The sequence below is a fragment of the Botryllus schlosseri genome, chromosome 7 (assembly GCF_051294905.1).
Source record: "Botryllus schlosseri isolate E-star chromosome 7, Bs_hap1, whole genome shotgun sequence".
In the NCBI taxonomy this organism is placed as follows: Eukaryota; Metazoa; Chordata; class Ascidiacea; order Stolidobranchia; family Styelidae; genus Botryllus; species Botryllus schlosseri.
This window is the reverse complement of record NC_137242.1, coordinates 9,202,128-9,220,178: the sequence shown is the minus strand read 5'-3', so window position 1 is coordinate 9,220,178 and position 18,051 is coordinate 9,202,128. Positions and strand designations below refer to the sequence as shown.

Genomic DNA, 18,051 nt, shown 5'->3' with positions numbered 1-18,051 from the left:
CACTTCGTTAAGTCGCGTGTTGGTCGAAACTACATATTTCTTTTGGTGTGTCGTGGCACGATATTGACTGGAATCTAAATGCCTAAAATTACTATAAATTATAGGGTTGCATTTAAAACTAAAAACAATTTGAAGCAAACATGTATAAAACAAGGCGCTTGTTTAAAACATGTTTTTTAAGCCATTACGTCACGAATATTCATTTGGGACGTCATAGTGGATTGGCATTGACAATTGAAAATATATAGAGTTCCTTTGACGAAATATCTGTGGTATATAACTGTTGAACAGACTATTTTGAGGGTTCCAACCATCCCATATCGATGTACGTCGGCTAAATCGGGTGGTAATTGTCCGTAAGCTCATACAAAATGTTTTTTTGGCAAGTATTTGCACAATTATGGCATAATTTTACAACTTAAAAAACACCATTTTAGGTTTAGGTTTTTTGAATGCCTTTGTTTAAAACACGGTTTAAACCATGTTTCAAACAGAGTGTTTTAAACAACTATTTGTTTTAAATGCTACCCTACTATACATTATGAATGCTTTCTTTCTTGGAGGGGAGACGTATGCATTTCAAAATCAAGCTATCTAGAAAGAATTTTCAACCTAATTAAATCTCTCTAAAATACTCTATAAGTTATGTTGGTTTACGAAATACTTTTGAGTACCGTTCGTGCTCGTTCCCCCCCAATTGTAAATTTGGGGTGCGGCAGTCACGGATTAGGCAAGAATATAAATCGTTGGGTGCGATAAATCGTCCTTCATAAAAATGGGCAATTGGTACATTATGACGTAGCAAGAAAATGACGAATCTTTATTAAAGAAAGTTTGTTATCTCATCAGGCCTTTCAGCGCAATCCATATATTGTCTTCCAATATAACTTCTAAGATGCAAAATAAATGTAATCGTGAGTAATCGTGATTACTTTTCCAATGTAATCGTAATCGTAATCGACTACTTCCTGATTTTGCTGTAATCGTAATCGTAATCGTAATCGCGTCATTCAGAAGTAATCGTAATCGCAATCGATTACATTCATGAAGTAATCACCCCATGTCTGGTTGGAATTGAGCCAAATTTGCTAAGAATCATATTTTCACACAATATAACAATATCATGAGGTGGCCAGTAAAATTCGAAAATCTCTATTTGTAGTTAATCCAAAATTTCCTTTCATATTAGTAACGCTCCGGCGGCTATTTCGGGAGCTGTGCAGGAAAGCTGACCTTTTTTTAGTAAACCACCTGATTATGTGAAAGAAAAACTGTACGTCTACATAAACATGATGCATCTGTTTGATTCACTATCAGCTCATATATAATCAATGATCAATGATTATATATATATATATCATTGATCAGCTGGTATTTAGACGTGAATTCGTTATTGGTTCTATATCAGATAGCATGTAGAATGAATTCGTTGATTCTCTATAAGCTATAAGCAAATTCAGGATTGAAAACACGAGTTGAACATGACTTCAATACTGTGACTTGGACTCGACTCGAGTCATAACACTATGACTCGGACTTGAGCCTTTAAACGGTGACTTGGACTCGGACTCGAGTCGGTGATGAATTGAAAATGACTCGACTTGACTCGAGTCAAAACCACAAAAGTAAGATTGACTCGTGACTCGGAACAATGTGACTTGGTTACAACCCACTCACACATTGTGTAGCACGCTTGAGGATAGCCATAGGCCTACCTCTATTGTTCTACTGTCAGCCTCCAATACACCACAGTTAAATTAGTTTCTACAAACCGGGGCAATAACCTCAGCGGAAATTTGATATAATTCGATCAACTTTACTTCCTAATTCTCAAATCATTCGCCGGTAACATAAAGTGCTACAAGCCTAGATTGTAATGATAGTGCCAGCATGTTACCTAGGGTTTACCATACGTCATCTTTTAACAGGATTTGTCCTATTTTTTGACTTTTTTGAAAGTGTCCTCGTAGGACGCCCTTTTGTTCTCTTTTTTGAGATTTTCTCCTCTTTTTTGAGAATTTTGGTCAAATTTACGGCAAAATTCGACCGAGATGCTGTAAATCAGCACCGAAGTACGCTCTGGCGGCTACTTTGAGAGCTGAGCCGGAAAGTTGACCTTTTTTCCTTAGTCAACCACCCAGCAATGTGAAAAAAGTGTATTTTGGGCACTGTACGAGAAAGTTGACCCTTTTTTATAGTCTACCGACCACGAAGTGGGAAAATTTTACAACTTTTTCAGGATTTTCCTCCGGTTTTGCAAGTCTCTAATTTCTGAAAAAGTGTCCTCTTTTTAGATTTCCGAATTATGGTAACCCTCATGTTACCTAACAATCGGAATGTGGATGTACACTGTCCATTCCATGCTATAATGCTTGTAATTCGAACTTGTAAACGGTAACTTCAGTTCTAAGGAAATTCATTGTATTGGCGTCATTGGTGCCCCGAAAAAATAACAATCTCAAGACCACTCAACCCTTGCCCACTTCGTCCCATATTCCCATTATTTACTGCATCAAGAGGATATGATAGTGAGATATCTTCCACATAAGACCAAAATACAACTATGGTAAGGGTGTAATCCAGTTCATCTCTGAATCGTGGTAAAACAAAACAGATAATTGGATGGACCGGTGTATTCGTCGATTCAAAATCCTAGCTATTGGATAAATATCTATCTGGCATTCTTTGAGCAGCACCCTTAGTCCAACAGTTCTTCGTTCGTCATCTCATTGGCGTGTTGCAATGTCATAAGCAACGTGATAAGGAGGTTCATTATTGCATCCGGTATCTTCGAGGATCTGGAATTATTAAAGGGTGCAAATACCAATAAAAGCGGTAACAAACTTATTATATTATTCCCACTCTTTCCCGACGTCTGGCGTGCATTCTGGCGGCATTTCAACGAATCGGTTCCATTCGCATTTTCTACAAGATCCGGGCGGAGCACCTCCAGACAGTATGTTGGCGTCGCCAAGGTAAGCCCCTGTCCCATTTGTAGTATGCATTTAAAACGCAATGTTACCCGGAAATTTTTTATGCCGCAACATATATTGATGAGCACAGGCAGTGATGAAGTGATGACTCGGGTCGAACACTATACGCGCGTTCTAGACTTAGGCCTACATCTCTCAACTATTCTATGAAGATTTCCTAGTTGATAATATGCCTCCCCGAATAACAGAAATAAACCAATCCAATTTAAAATGCCGGCATTTTGCAAACCATTTACTTCAAGAGTGGGCAATGGGCATACAGTGGGTAAAGCCTTCGAAGGGCTCTGAGCACCTCACTAAATTAAAAATGATGCAAGTTACTTCGAATTATACGAACTTTTGTCTGTTGAGATGGGTGAAGTAACCACAAATTGAACACGTAGGCGTAGAGGTGTTTAGGTGAAGAGGCCGGAGAAATAAAGGAATGATTTACATCTTCGACTAGTTTCGTGTCCTTACTCGGTCGGTCGCCACAATAATCGAAAGGATGGTGTTTTGAACTCACCTTTTTCAACTATCTCAATCACCATCATCATTCCCCCATCGCTATCCGAAGGCATATGACAATGTAACACCAATGGACCAGTAAATTTGGCTGTCTTCATGCGCAGCTAAAACAAGTATAGGCTACTACATATCCTTCAGTCGCCTTGTAGCCACACCAACTTGACAAACAATGATAAACAATAAACATATATGGTCTACTCCAAACTAAACTGTACCGAGTTAAGTATCACAAATCCACAGTGTTCTGGTATTGTAGACTTATAGAGCACCTATGTCCCCTCTAGGCAGCGCACATGCGCAAATGAGCAATGCTGACACGGTCTTTGCGCACAGAAAATCCAAGTTGCGCACAAAAAATACGATTTGATGAGCTTGTTTTTTAGTCGTTACGCACTGTTGTCGAAGGGTCTGCGCAGTGAGTTGGTGAGTGTGCGCAGACTCGTCGAAAATTTGAGGGAACATTGTAGAGCCCTATCGCTCTGCAAAATTCGGCTTCGTCCGTTGTGACGTGAAGTTAGAGGGTCAAATTTATTAGTATTATGTATAAATCATATTGGCGTTTTTTTTTTCAACAAAGGCATTTTTGCGCTAGGGGTCAAGTACGTTTAGTCGTTGCCTCTGAAACTGCGAGGGCAAAGTCGTCTTAATTGGCACCAGTGAGCGTGATGGCTCATGTACAAAACGGACCATTTTTCGTGTTACACTAGACGCTTAGGGCGTCAAAACATGCATGCTTGAAATATTATATAAGGAGTCGAAGTTCTACTTCCCAACTGCTAGTTAAATTTTTATTCCGGCTACGGCGATGGTTGTGCGCTATTCTTACCGTGATATTGGACAGAGCAGGAGAGTGGAGTGTATCCACCCATTGGCCAGCTTGGTTATAAGCCAATGAATTGGCACCGTTATTAATCCACCGCTCATAGTGTCCCTGATATTTTAAAGGGTCGGTGATGTTAAAATGCTTCGATGCTACACCTGAATTTACGCCAAGAATTGGTAAATAGGAATCTTCTGCCCAGGTTGGGAACGGAACGTACCGGACATTGTAACAACCTACCTTTAATATGGTTTGGGTGCTGATAATAACACAATTCGCCTTGCGCGTCTCTCATTTCCCACATTGGTTTACGAAGTTTGTAATGAGCAACCGGTCCCGTGTAAGGTTGATAACCAATGATCTGAATACACAGCTGAATATAACATTGAGGTTTACCATATAGAATATCGATCACGCATCAACCGGTTCTCAGGTAATGACAGCTCACTCATTCGTAATACAACTAGGGTTGCAATTAAAATAAATGGTGTGTTAAAAGAGTTTGTTTAAAACATGTTTTAAACAGTGTTTTTGAAAAATGCCATAAAAAATAGTTTTATTCCAAAAGCTGTATAATTACGCAATAATTATGTAAATACTTTCGACAAAACATGTAGTATGATCCCATGGACGATTTGCACCCGATACGGTCAACGTATACACAATCGAATGATTAGAACCCTCGAAATCGTCGTCGGTTCAGCTATAGATAACTAACCTACGGATAGATGCGCAACACGTGATGAACGGTCGAGTACCCAGATTCGGCTAGTGGTTACAAGCCTAGGTCTCTCCGTAAACAGATATTGTATACGCATGCGGCCGGACAGCATTATGTCTGGGGTAGATTCGAACTGTATTTCCACTATGAAATACGAGTATCTTACCTGGACATGGTTAATGTGGAAGTGAATTGGGTGGGAAAAGCTGTTATCTGCAATTAACATTTGGATTTCTACCACCGAATCAACTTCGACTTTATACCTGAAAAATGAAGTATTTGAAGTAGACCGATTGCAGAAACAACCGGAATATTGCAATGTTACTATTTTATTTTAATCTGCAGGATTACTAAAAATTCATAGAAAACTATAAAAGCTCGTTTTGAACAATGCCTTGCTTTAAATATAAGTGCTTTAAATTCATTATAGACACAATTCCCTCATCACACTCGCATATAATATGAAGCGGCATCGCGGTGCGTTAGTTGGGTATGTGCCTTACCGGTAGTTTGTTGAGGATGACCACAGTTCTCTGTTCAGTGTGTTGTTCCCGCCTATCTCTACTGTTATGTATTGATCGGGAACAACATTCCTCAAGTCCGCCATGTGTCGCGGCCTGGGCGGCAACGTCTTCGGAAACTCCTGTCTTCCTGCTTCATCACCTGATCCCAGCACCTCTACAACAGCAATTACTTTTGTCTTTCTAACGGATCCAGCAAATGACTTCCGGTGCTGTTCTTTGGGGTTCGAAATAATCTGTAACGTATTGAGCGAGCTAAGTTGGTCGCTAAGATGAACGTGAATTTAGGATATTATACAGAGCGCGGCTTTTCGAAGAATTCTAATACTAAATAGGGATTAATCCAAACAAGGGCCACGGGTATAAAACAGGTTTGATATCGCTGCAAAGTTGATATCGCTGTCTGATGTAAAAAAAATCTAGCTGGCGTACGGGTTCAACCTTGATTTCATATGTTTATTGTATAATAAAAACCAAATTCATGTGATTGGCGTGTTGTCTACTGCTGCATAACTTGATAATGGGGTAATGTCGGTAGCAAGTATAGAAACCCGTTGAGCACTCAGCTAAATATCAACGTAGCAATACTCTGACGCCGAATACATTGTCCAGTCTGGTCATTATGACGTAAACTTATATTCCCTTGCAAGACCTCGTCGAAATTGTTGACGAAGCTACGGAAGATATTGATTTTATGGGATTATTATACCATTTGATTTGTTGATACATTTTGCGACGTTTTAAGCGTCAATATGTACTTCAGCATTGTGGCATTATGGGGCCCGAGTCGTCGCTAACAATATTATATATGGGCTATCACTTCACTGAAATGTAGGGTTGGAATTAGCAATATGACGTCATGAGGTTCACGTTCGCGTTCACACCGAACCTTTCAAAAAGGTTCGCGTTCACGCGAACCTGAACCTTTCAGAGGTTCACACCATCCCTAGGTGTGAACGGGTGTTTACATGGGTGAAAATAGATGTATTCACGACTTTTTCATCATGTAGTAAGGTGCGAATCAGACCATTATTAACACTTTCTGGAAGGAAATATTTTTGACACGCGCATTTCCACAGGTGGAATGATCCAAATGCATCCATTCCTATGGGGGTCTATACCATGGGTACATATAGTCGGTTCTGTCAGTGTGCAACACGGTTTTGCACATTCCCATTTCCCAGGGTGGTAAACGAAAACATAACACCCATTGACTCCAGGGATACATCTCCAAGGGAATTGGTGTAGCCTATTTGATTAATTTTCACTCATTGGAGTGGACGTGAAAGCAATATTTTGTACCTGAAAATGACGCTTACCTGATTCGCACCCTTATGGCGCTTGCAACAGCATGGGCATAATATTTCCTTATATGTTAAGTTGAATTGTCGGCTGATACCAATTCCATGCCATAATAGAATACGGTGATATACCAGTATAATTTAGTTTAAGCGATGATGGACAGATGGTTCGTATAGGTTGATTGGTATGCTATCATTATTGGTAAATAGCGCTTATCTGTCTTGACTAAAACCTACAATCCCGCCGACTAGAAGTTGACTACAGCTCACTATTTATAAATTATGTTATGCTACGTGATATCATTTTTTTGCGTTTGCGCGATAATTGTCGCAAAGTGCATATGAAAGTACACTGCTGTACCGTGAATAATCCATCTTTGTAACATCTGACGAGCACATCGAGTCTATTTCCTGGATACAAAACGGACTGACCCAGCCTGGGTACTAGCGGGTGATCGAAGTATACACCATCTCTTGCGATTTCGCGAACTTCGCAAGGAGCTTGTCCCGATTCACCACTGGCAACTGTGAATTCCAGTTCAAGAGGAGCCACATACCCCACATGAAGCAACCTGCAATATGATGTAAGAACGTGTACCTACCTTGTTTGGGAGCCATTGAGGCCTCGGACCCCCTAGTATAGCAAGGGCGGCCGTGTGTACAGGGAGTGTAAATATGTATTTTGCATATTTCAGTATTGATCGGCTCAACGCAAGTTATTCTTAACGGGGTCAGGTCAAGATACACACCCAACTCGTATAACAGAAGTGACACTTATTTTCATGAAATACCCAATATAATCATTTTGTTTGGCATGAAAATCATGTTTTAATATAGTTTTGTTCATACAGCTCTGCGGTTGTTACAGAGTTGATTTTGTGCACCAGTATTCTATGGTAATTTATTAGATGTGTAACGTGGTATATTTTTGTTATTGTGACTATGTAGGGGATCTTTATGGCTAGACGAAGGCCTGCAGCCAGGTTGGTGATATTCTTTCAGGTTATAGTAAAGCTTAAGAACCACTGCTCTAAGCGATTTTTCGCATAATTGTGATGTGCATTATTCGCAGTTTATCCGCCAGGTCTGCAAAGATTCTCGATCCTAGTTACTGGAGAATAGTAGCCGTCCTCACTGATAGTTAGGCAGATCAACGACCGTACATCTACGCACGTGTGCGTACGATCCTAGTTTTTCCCTAATGCATATCAAACCGAACATTGAAGCCTTACCGCAATCTGGCGATTATGTTTCTTTTCAAGCGAACAATGGGAGAAAGCGCTCCGTTTACTGCAAATTCATTGACATTTGTACCGAGCCACCCGCCCAGCCCCTCTGGATAACTGAAAGGAATGATAAAAGTTCATCAATAGTAGGCATATATAGTTGGTGCGTCAATGGTAGTAAAACATACGTGCGCGGCACATTGATGCAAGGGTCACTACAACAGTGATTTCCAACCGCGACTAGCCTTCTTGCGGCCCCCACAAAAATATTGAGAAATCGATTTATGAAAAAAAAATTATATTTATAAAATACTCTTGCTTGGCTTGGAGTCTCGAGTTTTCAATTAGGATTGCAGGAGAGTTGTGAGTAGACTGCTAAGATTACGTCACCGCTGTTTCAATGCAATGTGCCCTAAATTTCCAGTTGAACGAGCAGTACCTATAGATATAGGTATAGATATTAGGTATTGATAGGACCGTAACTGCCGCACTCCAAGCCCCCAAATTGGGGGGAGCGAGCTCGAAGGGGGCCAAAAATTATTTAGTGAATTAGCATAAATTATAGAGTATTTTATCAAATTTTATGCAACTTTTTAAAAAAATTTTTGCACTGTTCGCGATTTCAAGTTTCCAAGTACCTTAATTATTGGGTACTCTACCACCAAGATAAAGTACGCAAGATTTATAGAAGTGGGCGTTGGCCATTACCGCGCCTCTATGCACGAAGACATATAAAGTTTTAGGTCATGTAACATGCGACTCCAAGAAGTGTATCAGAACAATCGGCAGCGAGAAGACCTTGGCCGAAAAGGACTGCCCTTCCGCTGACCGAAAACTTCGTTATGTATATACAAAATACATATATGTATAATTGACCAGAGGCGTCTAAATGACTGGCGCCGAATGTTCCTGTCTTGACAATCTGAACCTCACGAGACAAATAGGCTACCATCCCGCAGGGAAGAATTATATGCCAGTGAAGAACTATCAATTTGAAATCGTCAGCCATCAAGCCTGAGGGGGGTATGAGGGGCTTCGAAGTTCGTTTTATCACCCTATGGGGAGCCCAAGAGCAACGTATTTTTTTTTTTTTGGGGGGGGGGGGGGGCTGACGAAGTGCTGTTACGGCCCTGGGTATTGATAACTAATTTACGGATAAATGTACAACAAGTGACTCACGATTGAATACGCCGAGATGCGTACTGCTTAGCCGGCAACAGCAGCATAATTGGTAGTCATATAGCTTGCGACCCAAACGTCCGAATAATTTGATATGTCGGTGTTTATCGAAGGCAAGTGTCGCACTGATTCCAAAAATACGAATTGAAATCTCGCCAGGGCAATAAAACTACTCCTAAATAGCCAGCAAAGGTTGATTGTTCTGAACAACTGGAGCGCGGCAACACAATGGCCAATGGCGTCAAGCGAATGATCGGAACAATGCCAATTTTCATATTTTGGTGACTATTTTGGGTTCCTTTCATTGCCCTGGTATTCGTGCGGCCCCGACCGTACTCTGAAATTCTAAATTTGGCCCTGTTACCGAAAAAGGTTGGGAACCACTGCACTACAGGGTCGTCAGGACGAGGTCATCGTGACATATGACTCACAATTTGGGGTGTTCTGGGGGGCGTTCTCACTCTTTTATCATAACTGCTTGGTGCGGGGCGAATAGACAAATCACCTAGTTCGACTCCAATTTCGTTTCTTCAAAATGGAATCCGATTTGAGCCGTATCAAAAAAAGTATGAATCCAACTCTGATCTGGTTACAAAAGTAATAAATTCTAACAATATTCATCCGGCTCTAGCTATCCTGCACTCTACTACCTATAGTCCCTAATATTTCGGCCGTATCAGAAATATTACAAATCACTGGGACACCAACGTGTCCCCAGTATAAGGCAGAAACGCACACGGGGCGATATAAGAAAATAACTTGATTTTTTTAGTGATCATGTTCACTATAATTCGGAACTTGCAAAAGTATAGCCTACGAGATTTTTGCGGCCAGTAACAAACTCTTCGCGGATCGGCACCGGTCCTCCGACCACGACTTGTCGATCACTGGTCTAGAATACTCGCACAACCACAATGAAGTTAAATTTTCATGTTCATGTCAGGCCCACGTGACGCTATTACGCGACTTGTTCGGCTCTGAGTTTTGCACTCTCGCCGCTCTTCTCGATCATGTGACGAGCCGCCACTCTCTATCACAATATTTTAGACCAGTATTCTTCAACGTTTTTTTTGTAGTGGTGCACCCTTCAAAGCCGCAGCTCTGAATCATGCACACCATGTCAGGTCAAGCTATAGAAATACTGCATGTGTCCACGAAAAAAAAGGCCATCAGTTGCATCAGCCTGTCAAATTGTAAGATACCGGTGTTCATACTGCACTGCTTAATACATGTGAAGTGTACCAACTAAAAAATAATAGGTCGTCACTTTCATCTGGCTGTCAAATATTGGTCCATTACAAGGGCTGATTACTGAAATTAGGTCGGCAAAATTACGAGTTTCACCCACGGGATATAAACCACTGATTTCAATCGCAGAGTTTCCCATGCATCTCTGTCCACCCATTTGTACTGGTGCACCCATGCATATTTTCATGTACTTTGGGGTGCACCATGCCCACCGGTTGAAATGCACTGTTTTAGACTACTTCGAACCAGCTTCATTTCCAGGAACGAAAGTCAACCTTGACACTTTTACAAATGAGTCAAATACGTCTGCACAAGTTAAGTCATGTGTATGGTAGACATGGGTGATGTTCATGACCAAGCACCCGATTGTGCATCACTGGCTTGGTACACGCAGTCAGAACTCATCGCAAACAAGACGTATGACATTGTATTAATTGGACGTGTTTTCCTGCTTTACATCATCTGGCGTACCTGTATGGGCGGAATTTCATACCTCACTTGCGCACCAGGCTACGGCTGAGATCATCGACTTCAGTTAGGATGATAGGCACTTAACTGAGCTACTATCTTGCCTGGGCTCCTGCTTTCGTACTTTTTCTTCGTAAATTACACTCTTCATCATTAACATTGGTGAGATTATTAGTGGGATATCGTATTCGCAATGTTCTGGACAGGAAACAGCATTCAATTCAGGAGACATCTTCGCTGGATCGTCTTCTACGATGATCATCCCCGCCATTCCACCGACAGTCTGTATTACGGTAGTATCAATCGATGAGTGCCTGTCTGGCCCATCTATGCGGGGCCAACATAAGTGGTAGACAGCGAGAGTGCAAATCAGAGTTGGATCAATTACAATATTTTAATTCAATTACAATTACTTCCTTGGATGTTTCAATTGCATTACAATTACTATTACTCAATGCTAAAAATATCAAATTCCCATTACAATTACAATTACTGTTACAAATGTAACTAATTACAATTATAATTACAATTACAAGTATTTTTAAACAGGTAATTGATTCAGTAAACAGGTGTTCTTTGACAACAGTAGCGACAAAATTAGCAACAATCTCAAGCTATTCATGTTTCATTCCTGATATGAAGAATACCCTTTAATTAAAAAAAATCGAACGTATTCGAACTATTCCCAATCATGAGTACTGAAAACTACAAGCACAGAAGAATGTTTCAGGCGACGAACCAAAGGTTTGAGCGACTAGCAGCGAATAGGCTACAGGACAATCAATGAAATGTAATTAAACGATTAGGCCACTCAAAGCTGAGTGAGGATAATGAAATGCAATTGGTATAAGGCTTCAGCGATAAGGATGATACCGATAAGGTGCGTAAAATTAAAATAAATGCAAAAGGAAAGAACCTCCTGATAACCAAGAATTACAATATTTCGGTTCGCATTTAAATTTTCACTTGCTCGGAAACTGTTGGATTGCATTTGATGAACATTAGGGTGCGAAAAGTTTCTGGCCCCAGTAAATTTGGCCAAGATTGGAGGTAAGATGGGGATAACATCTCTACAAATGCGTGATCAAGTTTGATGAAACCTTGGTTGGAAACTTGATTTTTTTTTGCTATTGTTGCAACAAAGCCTCGGTACTGGTCAGAGATTTAAAAAAAACTTTGACCGTGGTGTAGGAAATGGTTCAGCACAGGTTTCAGAAGAGTTTATTTGCTGTTCAACCTTTTTTGAAACATTAAGATTCAGTTTAGCCCACTGGTTCTCCAACTTTTGTAACCCCCCCCCTTTATGACAGTGAATATTTGGTGCCCCCCTTATCGTTATAGCACACAACGAAACCAGAAAGTTAGCAGTCCTTACATATAGTTTGATGGTATGGAAGGTTATGAATGACTGTTGAAGAGAGAATTCTCCATTACGAAATTCAGACTATACACCGAACAATAACCATTAAAACGGAGGTGAATCGGGCCAAGCGCGGAAAAGATTTCACCTCACTGGAGCGTCGCGCCCCGTTCAGATGCTTTCACGCCGCCCAAGGGGGCACGCCCCCAGTTTGAGAACCACTGGTTTAGCCTATATTGTAATTCACAAAGTTTTCTGTTGCTACTGAAGTATGGGAAACAGTTTATCGTGGCTTAATTATCTAGTTATACCGCAGCACGCATAGAACACCGATGTAAATAGGCTAATTATTATATGTGGTGACTGTTTACCTCTTTACTAAGGCCTTAAGGCCCCTCGTCGTCATCCTGGTTCTTACCGGATTCTCACTGGTGTGACGAATAAATGCTTGATTAATTGATTATTTTATGTTGTGATTGTCAGGTTTCCATGAAAATGTAATTGAGATTGTAATTGAGCAAAATCTTGATCAAATTACAATTACAATTACAATTACACAAAATAGAAATGCTTCAATTACAATTACAATTACATGAAAAAATGTAATTAATTACATTCAGCTCAATTAAAGATTACAATTGATCCAACTCTGATGCAAATGTACATTGATGCCCCCGTTTTTACATTTTGAAATCGTGTTCAAAGGGTTCAGACTTCGGAACGTCCTATTTATCCGTGCTGTGCGTTTTCTGCTTAACAAATCATCCGTAGTTGGCCTATATATGTGAATAAAGGCAGCCTGAAGTAAAATTTTTAACCTGCAAAGTAGTTGATCTATGATGATGCGGGTGATACCAATACGTTCCGGGCGATTGGTCTTCTGCGATATTGTATGTGTATTTGTAGCTCTCACCGGGAGCCACTGAAATGAAAACATTGTCCTGCGGTTCCTGCAAGATTGATAAATCGGTTTTGTACAGGCCTATACTATAAAAGCAGGATTGAAAAATGTTGGTAATACCCTACGTGCCGACTATATATAAATTCACTTGTCTGATAGCATATGGTCTGCCCAGAAAGATATGCACGATTCTTACCAAAGGACTGATATGTAAGCCGTGCGTGTGTAGGTTTGTAACTTCTTGTTTCCGATCATTTCCAGATATGTCCTTTAACATGTTAATCTGAAGAGAAAGAATACCAATGGTTCTTGCTGTTGCTTTTGTTATTGTGGCTGTGGTTTTTGTTGTTGTTGCTGTTGTCGTGGTATTCATGGCATTACGTCTACATGGGTCATTGTACACAACAGAGCGGGGCATGGATTGGAGCTGGATTATAGCCGGATCGGCACTTATTATGATACGGCCGGAGTCGGATACGGATCAGTACTTTCTCACAAAGAAAAAGACAGCCTTGTCCTCTTCCAACCTGGCATCAACAGTTCATGGAAATAAACCGCATGCTATATCCAAGTTGACATATTTACTTTAAATTAGGGTTTCTTTGGGCTTGGTCTCCGAGTTTTTAATTTCCTAATTGTTTTGTTTCAATCAATATTCAATACCAACCTGTGAGTGAAATATTATTATTATCGGAGTATTTCGGACCGGATCATGGTCATTTCTAGAATCCGGTCTAGGAGTCGGACCGGAGTCGCATCAGGCAATTAAAAAACAGGATCGGAATCGGATCAGAGAATTTGTCGATCCGCCCCGCAATAGTACACAAGAACGATATTCTTTATTGTATAAAGTCGTCGGGTTTAAATAAATGTTCTAATGTAATGAATGTTGTAATGAAAGCAATTTATTATTATGATTCCTGATCGTGCGAGTTGTGGCTTACGGCAATAGTCAGACATTACGGTATCACAGGAATCACAGTCGACGTGGCGACATCGACATTGTCCAATACTTCATAACACCACAACATTTATATAACACTGATCAACACATATTTTTAGGCAGACAAAGTAAGAATGGTTTTGGGGGTTCAGAAGGGCACTGATCCCGATTTTTTTTTCAAATTGGCTCTTTTTCGAAATAATCCATGGGGCTATTTTGACCAAAATCTCCCATTTTCGCTGTAATGGCTCGATAGAAAATCGGTTTAGTCGTACTATAAAGAGTAGAAATTCAATCTACTTGTTATTTTTACACGTAGAAGACTCTTTTAAATCAAAATACAGCAACTGCACTACATTTAGGGGCATTAGATTTATCATAGTTATATACTTTCACGGATATTATGCCCTTAAGTAAACTCCATTCATGTATATAAGTATTTACCTAGATACTCAAATAACGTGGCCTAAATTCAATCGGTTTTACGTCAACCACCTATTGTTAGTTTGAAATAGTCAGTTGGAATATAATATTATTAATTTATTTTGAAGCATAATTGTTTTTTGTACGATTTTCAACTGTAAGCAATTTAGTGCAGTTTCTCGAAAGGTTCCAGAAATGGCCTGCCATAATTTATTCATCTCATCTGCCCTTTTGTTGTTTTGATGTCTTAGTGGAACCTCTCCCCTTGCTAATCAACAAGATGATCAGGAAATATATCAAGATGACTGAACAGGAAGTGAACTTTTATGTTCATGTTTGTTCCAAGTTTTCCATATGCAGCTAAGAATTTTCGGATCAACTGTTTGTAGCTGAGTGCTTTGTGATCATCTAAAAAGTGTTATTTACTACATCTTAGGATAAATTCCATGCAGTGAACTCCTTCCTAATATGAAATTGGAATCTTTCATCTGTATTCGAATCTGAAATCTATGAAAGATATCAGATTGAAGCTTCTCGTTTGATATGGTTACTAGTTATACCCTCTTTGACTCTGCGGAAAATTATCCATTTACCAGTCAAAAGAAATTCGACGCATAGGAGTATTGTAGTTATGCTTTTCAAAGACAAATTTCATAGCTTCATACTCCTCTTTAATCTTGGTAGCATGACCAATTGATACAGGAGAATATGTATTTTCGTTGTGCAGAAGTACAATTTTTGGGCATGACAAACTGCTTTATTGACAACCCTTGCGTCGTGTCACTCGCTTGTCAGCATCGACGGGGAAATGTCGGGAGATCCGATGAATATTTCGCATCAGGTCATGTTAATATTGATAGAATGACAGAACGACATGAGGGTTCTGCATAGTCAATTATCTATTCATGCGCAGTATAATATCGTAAAAACGATTTTCTTCCTACCAAGTGATATATACAAGGGTAAATACAGTAATTTTGGGCTTTTGGGCTGTAAATATCGTCTGAACAAGAGCCAGTCTGGCAAATTGATGTGATATTGGTATAATCAGCAACCTAAAAAACCCCAGAAACGGCTCTCCGATGTTATGCATTTTTTCATTTTGTTGACCAGTGTAATGATTCAGTAATAAAGGTCGCTCTATATCTATATTCCATAGCAGGGGTCACCAACGCTGCCGGTATCCCTCCCGCCAAGTCAAAATGAGTCGCCCGTGGTCGCAGTAGCAAATATTCAAATGAGAGTTTTGAAAGTCGAAGCGGAGAAGGGTTTCGTACGAGCAGACATGAGTGAGAGTTAACTGTTCTTGGTAAGGGACAGAGTCCCTGCCCAGTCGTCTGAATGTCTAAAGTGAAAAAGTCCAATAGAGCACGGAAAAAACGGCGGTAGTAACTGGTAGCCAGTCGCATTTAATCATAGTACCCAAGAAGTAGCTCTTGGTTTCAAAAAGGTTGGTGACCCCTACACGCATTCATGAAACATTGTCTCAATAAATACCAAGGTAACGTTCACAGTATCTCCAGGTTTTATTCGCCATGTTGGTGGGCATAACGTCTTATTGTAAGATCTTCGTCTAATCTCAAGCCAGTCGAATTGGAACATGCCAATTTCCACTGTTAAGACCACATCCAAATGGCCGTTCGTCGAGATCAGTTCTTCGCAACGCACCACGGGCTCGCTCTTGGCTGTGTAATAAAATATACTTTCCATATCAAGAGTTTTGATAGTAAAATGTTTTGATACATCGTAAACATTCAAAAGCTCCTCACCTCCTAAATGACATGGATTGGATACGCTACAGTCGGATTCGATAGTTCCGGAGAGGATAGTACACGGAACAATTACCGGTATCGCGAGATGGGTTAGAACCATAGCCGCGCCGTTGTTACAAACACCTGCACACAACACAAAGTAGCGTATGTTTCAATAACCCTTAACGAAAAGCCCGCTTGCGCAAGCCCTCCATGCCTCCATCGGTCACCACTCACTAAATTATTGAAACTAATACAAAGCGTGAAAGAAGATATCGAAGTGACGAGAATTGACCCGTATTATAGCGAAGTATCGCACAGTTAAGAAAACCGAAATTCCTAAATTCGAGAAGGACAAGTAGCGCGCAGGTATATTTGCACTCCTACACTTCAACAGGTTTTAGTCGAAACAACATACTTTTCTTCGATTTGGATTTTATGTAAATAGTAGTTTCGGGATAACTTTACATCCTATTGATGAGCGGAACAGTCCTCAGAACCTGTATCACGAAAACTGAATATATATTTCTAAAATTTTACCTATTTCTAGCGTCAATAGCCATTCGCCGTTAGGGAAAATATCAAAAGTATCCACCTTCTTATTAACCGCCCGCCGTAAAATGCTACAAAACTATGTAGTCCTGGTTAAAGATATTTTTGGTCAGTTTATGACAGTGATCGGAAGCTCTTTTCGTCGAAGGATCCAGATTTACCATACATTCTCAATTGTCAACGTCAATCCACTGTGACGTCACAAATGAATATTCGTGACGTCATGACTAAAAAAATGATAATAATAGTAAACATGTTTCAAACAAGGGTCTTGTTTTAAACATGTTTGTTTTAAATTTATTTTTGTTTTATATGCAACCCTAGTGTGAATTAGCAATGTGACGTCTCGTGATGTCATAGGTTCGCGTTCACACGAACCTGGAACTTTCAGAGGTTCGCACCATCCCTACTCGATGCCATTGCTTATGCACATCAGGATGAATGATTGCCAAATGTGAGAACAGTCATCGATTGCCCTGCTGTAAAGCAATGCTGAGCTCACCATAGACGAACGCCCTGTTTATCTATAGTGCTCTCGTCTGCAACGTTACCGCAAGAGTTGGCAGCGGTTAGCCTGCTTCAAGCTAGCATACGCAAACTACGCTTGAGGCTATCAGATTATTGAGTTCACATGAGCAGAGTTGCAGTTCCTGTTTTTGTGTGCGGCAGAGGTCGGTGACGCAACTTGCAGTCTCCCTAATGTCAAAATATCAACAATCCACGTTCTGCCGCGGGCAAAACATTTTTATAAGTTTTGTCAATCCGCTAGCTGCAAATTGGGGGATCGAGGGGGGTCGCTGAGAGCAACATCGGGCGTTTAAATACGCTATAGAAATTAGTGTGGGAATTTCATTAATTAATATCTATGTTTGTGCACCAAGTAGAAATATATATATATTTCTATAAAAGATGAGTTAAGTAATCAAAAAAAACTAACCGGTATAAGTTAAGAAAAAAACTAGAACGAACATAAAACCCCAAGACCGTAGGACGCCCATGTATACATATATATATCAGGTGTGGAGAGGGGATTACGATGGTCTGAGTTTTCGGCGAGCCGCAAAACAAAAAGAAATCAACAAAATAACTCGTATATTAACTGAAATGAGTATCGCAAATATTAATCAAGAAATTATT

The 18,051-nt window shown here is 40.1% G+C and overlaps 1 protein-coding gene across 1 annotated transcript; it reads right to left on the bottom strand.

Annotated features, from left to right (window-relative positions):
• Positions 1-2,356: 2,356 nt before the first annotated feature.
• On the bottom strand, positions 2,357-16,949 carry LOC145443144 (multicopper oxidase mco-like). Its single transcript, XM_080321139.1, has 14 exons — positions 16,381-16,949; positions 16,109-16,296; positions 13,442-13,528; positions 13,163-13,294; positions 11,089-11,267; positions 8,096-8,206; positions 7,225-7,435; positions 5,545-5,798; positions 5,208-5,304; positions 4,561-4,681; positions 4,327-4,478; positions 3,499-3,604; positions 2,863-2,983; positions 2,357-2,798 (listed from the first exon to the last, which is right to left on the bottom strand). The coding sequence occupies exons 1-14, from the start codon at positions 16,481-16,483 to the stop codon at positions 2,699-2,701; spliced, it is 1,962 nt and encodes a 653-aa protein (XP_080177265.1). The 5' UTR covers positions 16,484-16,949; the 3' UTR covers positions 2,357-2,698.
• Between the last annotated feature and the right edge of the window lie 1,102 nt (positions 16,950-18,051).